Source organism: Nematolebias whitei, chromosome 6 (assembly GCF_014905685.2).
Source record: "Nematolebias whitei isolate Nwh7 chromosome 6, NemWhi1, whole genome shotgun sequence".
NCBI classification, from domain to species: Eukaryota; Metazoa; Chordata; class Actinopteri; order Cyprinodontiformes; family Rivulidae; genus Nematolebias; species Nematolebias whitei.
Genome location: NC_056503.1, coordinates 27,180,124 through 27,184,328, shown reverse-complemented (window position 1 = coordinate 27,184,328; position 4,205 = coordinate 27,180,124). Strand labels below are relative to the sequence as shown.

Genomic DNA, 4,205 nt, shown 5'->3' with positions numbered 1-4,205 from the left:
TATATATATATATATATATAGATATATATATATATATATATATAAATTGTTTATTTTTTAAACATTAATACATCTTACCTGGAAACGTGGTTGTGGTAGCTTGGTGGTCAATGCTTTGGTCTTGTATTCCTCAGATTGCATCAGGAAAGGCTTCTGGTGTAAAAACAATTGCCAAATATTTCATGAGAGTTCGCTCGCTGTGGCGACCCCTGAAGAAGGGAGCAGCCAAGAGAAAACGTTAGATGTGACCTGGAAGAAGTGTTCCAAGTTGTAATACTCTACTTATGTTCATTTTAGGTTGTTTTTCCAGGCTGTAACATAACAACAATATGTATCAACATTTTTTCAAAAAACAAACTTTTATTTGTGGTATTTATGTTTGGAGATATTTGTTTTCAGCTAATGATTTTTTAAATATATGTATTCAAAGAATGCTGTTACAGAAAGGGAAGTGTTTCCAATTGTGTGTTATTCCTTCAAAATGTCTGCCACCTACAGACTGCGGGGAGGTGAACTGTAGACAGGTCTAAGCCATATTCTCATTTTTGGTTCATTTTTGCACTAATGATGCTTTGGCTAGTCATAATCCTTATAAGTTTCAGGTTGTTTTTAGTTTGTGGTGTAGAGTAAATGTTTTCTCGGCTCAAAAGCGACTCTTGAATGACGTAAAGGGTTCTGATTAATATGTGAACATCTAAACACTTTTCCAGCTCCCACAGCATTAAAATTGCTTTTGCATTGCAAAATTCCAAACAGTGCTGTGCGGTCAACAAGTACAGGATCATTTCTATATGGAGTGTAAAATATAGAACATAAAGTGCATGGTATATAATTATTGTAATGTTTATTGATTCTTTTAATGTTAAATAACAAATGGTAACAAATGTGTCTACAGACCATTTTTCCATCTATCCCTGAGATCTTTAACCACAATAAGGACCTTCCATGTAACAAGTTCATTTTTTCCTTTGAAAAAAAAAAAAAAATCTAATGCATTTTATGAGCATGAAATAAGTGATCCATTCTAGAAAGGCTTTGGTAGTTGGATTCCCAGGAAGCCCAACCTTGCTTTTAAATGTAGATGTCTGCACACATGGCACTTTGCACTGTATCTCAACTCACATAAGATCTGCAACACACCACACCTGTTAAGGGCCTGCCCAATTCTGGTACCCACCCCCACTCATCCCCGTTTACGGGACCACCATGTTCGTGGTTCCAAGCGGGCTGCTTCAATATGATGATTTTGACTTAAGCAGACAGCAGCCACTGATTGGCCAGCAGAGCTACTTCACTAGATGACTCGCAAACTGAAAACTACACCTGAATGGCCGTTTCCTCTCACATCAAAGTGTGGGTTAGTCAAGTTGTTTTTCATGTTTTCTAGTTTCTAGTTCAGTATGGAAGCTTCAAGAACAGCACATGGACAAATGAAGAGGTCCAGACTTTTCTGTTTTTATTGGCGGATCAGAGGATTCAGAGTGAGCTGGATGGTGCTACAAGAAATTAACAAATTTACCATGAGACATCGGAGAGGAAGATACAACATGGCTACACCCAGACCTTTAAATACTGCTAGAATAAGCAAAGACAAATTTAAGTCATATTACGATTATGATGCCCACCCATTTTGCACTTACGATCCTGCCTTCAGAGCGGGGACACAAGTCACAGTGACAGTTCACCTACACCTGAGAAGAAATGATAGGACGAGAGCTGACTCAAGTCACTGATTGCCAAAGTGGTTATATTTATCTAACTGATTATTACCTTGTTCCAAAGTGTTTGCGTAACTGTTTGTCTTCTGTCTTACAGAGCAGCAAGAAGCCAAAAAGGTGCACAGACAGAAAGTGTTTTGCCAGATCACGCAGCACCTTTTGGAAAACCATGAAATGTGGAAACGTGTGCTTGCTGCGGAGGCCTCAGAGGAGGCCCGGGAAGAAACGCCCAACTGCTTAGGCAACCCCTCCGATCCGATCACAGCGATCCGTGAGGAGGAAGAGGAGCAAGTCAGCAAAGAGGAGGAGGAGGAGTCGGGAGACGACCTCGACGAAAGGGAAGAAGTATCGGCTTTAGAGGAAGAGGAAATTCTTCCACAATCAGAAACTTCGGGAGAGGAAAAAGAAGATCCTGAATGAGATCACAAACCAACTTCTACGTAAACCAGGAGTCTAACCATTGTTTAAAAATGTTTTGCTTTTACTTTCCTACTTTCCAAACCAAACTCTTTTTATGGTAGCCAGCACATCACTTTGACACAGCACTGTAGAAGATGTTTTGGGTGAAACGTGCCTAAATTAAACAGGGTTGGAGGACTAGGATGTACATTTGAGAAGAAGAGAGTTGAGCAAAAGAAGAAGACACAGATAAATTCCTGTTATGGACTTTAGATTGTTGGTCTTTAATTTTAAGGCTATTTTACTCTGTATCTGGTGCCCTGTCCTAATGCAGACCAACCACAGATTTGTACCCATTCAAACACACCCACCCCCCATAAACAAGATCAGTTATACAGCAGAACTCATTCCACACTTGGAACAAGGAAGAAGTTTGGCAACGACACCAGTTGCTCAAAAAGCTTTATACTCACTCAAGGAAGACTATATATGAAAAAAAAAGTTGTGTCCACAACAAACAATGTTTGCAGTCATCTTCTCTGTTTTTCTGTTGCTCAGACTCCACAGCACACCTACTCGTTTCAAGACCGCACAACTCAGAAAGGTAGAAATACAAAGGACTTTCAGGGTTCTTGTTACATTTGATTACTTCTTCTTTTCTTTTGTTATTTTTCTGACACATCAGTTCCATCATACCCCCAGAGGAGCATGATTACATGAAAATAATCAACAAAGTGGGTATCTTTGTCCAACACTACAAGAATTTCAAAAGATAAAGCATATGGATGTCATGATTACATGGGAAAGAGGAAGTACACTCTCATTCAATTGTGAGGTTTTACGTATCAGGACATAATAAAACTGATTGGGTGTTCTTTAGGTTCTCATCAGATTCCACCGTGTGAACATGTGTTACACACAAACAAAATGGAAAAGCTGTGTGAAAAACAGCATAAACCCCATGACTGAACAACTTGTAGAACCACATTTAGCAGTAATTCAAAGGAAATTGTTGCAGACATCCTGTGCTCCACTAACTTTACAAACCTACATCGAGCTGCCATGTACATTTTACAGAGAAGAAGCTTTCTTGATTTCAGTCTTTCCCCAATTGTCCTGTCATGAACTTTAACCTTTAACCTGCAAACTAAGGCCCTTAGTGTTTGAGATGGCACTCTTGGTTTTTTTTCTGCCATTTTTCTAAACATTGGATGGTTTGCTGGGGTGTCCACCAATAGGAAGATTACAATTATAAGCCATCTTAAATGTTTTCCACTGGTGATTATTCTATCTCTGTGCAATGATAGACTCCTTGTTTGGAAATGACCTGCAACTCCATCCATCCATTATATTTTACTCGCTTCTTCTATTTTGGGTCACGAGGGTCGCCGGTGCCCATATCCAGCAACCACTATGCGAGGAGCGGGGTACACCCTGGACAGGTCTCCAGTCCATCACAGGGACACATAGAGACAAATGAGACAAATAAGCATTCACTCTCACACTCACACCTAGGGACAATATAGAGTAACCTATCAGCCTAACATGCATGTTTTTGGTTTGTGAGAGAAAACTGGAGTACTCGGAGAAAACCCACGCATGCACAGAGAGAACATGCAAACTCCACCCAGAAAGGCCTCCCGGACCAGGATTTGAACCGGCAACCTTCTCACTGAGAGGCAGCAGCTCTACCAGTTGCGCCACTGTGCTAATCGACTTGTAACTCTTCCCACATTAATAAGCAGCAACAATTGCTTCTTTATGGTCACTGCTGAGGTTATTCCTCTTGGCACATGGTTAACACACTCATGAATGCTTCAGAGCAGCAAACTGGTAAAACCTCTGTTTGTACTGAGGTGCTCACACTGATAATGTTCAGTCAATCAATCCGTTTGTTCAGAAGCACCTGACTAATACTTCCCCTCCCAAATCCTTTGAAGAAGCAAGGGTGGTCATTCAGCACAGTTTTTGCATTTGGGCATTTAGATCTCCAATTGCATTGCAAAAAATGGAAATTGGAAATACCCTCCATTGGTTTGTCATTGACTGTTGTGAGCACAATAACTATATATATATATAAATATATAT

The 4,205-nt window shown here is 40.0% G+C and overlaps 1 protein-coding gene across 1 annotated transcript in view; it reads left to right on the top strand.

Annotated features, from left to right (window-relative positions):
- Positions 1-2,687, top strand: part of pde3a (phosphodiesterase 3A, cGMP-inhibited) — a 103,286-nt gene extending 100,599 nt beyond the window's left edge. Inside the window, exon 15 of the mRNA XM_037677782.1 lies at positions 1,816-2,687. Within this exon, the coding sequence (XP_037533710.1) occupies positions 1,816-2,138 (323 nt within the window). The 3' untranslated portion in view covers positions 2,139-2,687. The remainder of the gene's footprint in view (positions 1-1,815) is intronic.
- Positions 2,688-4,205: the final 1,518 nt, after the last annotated feature.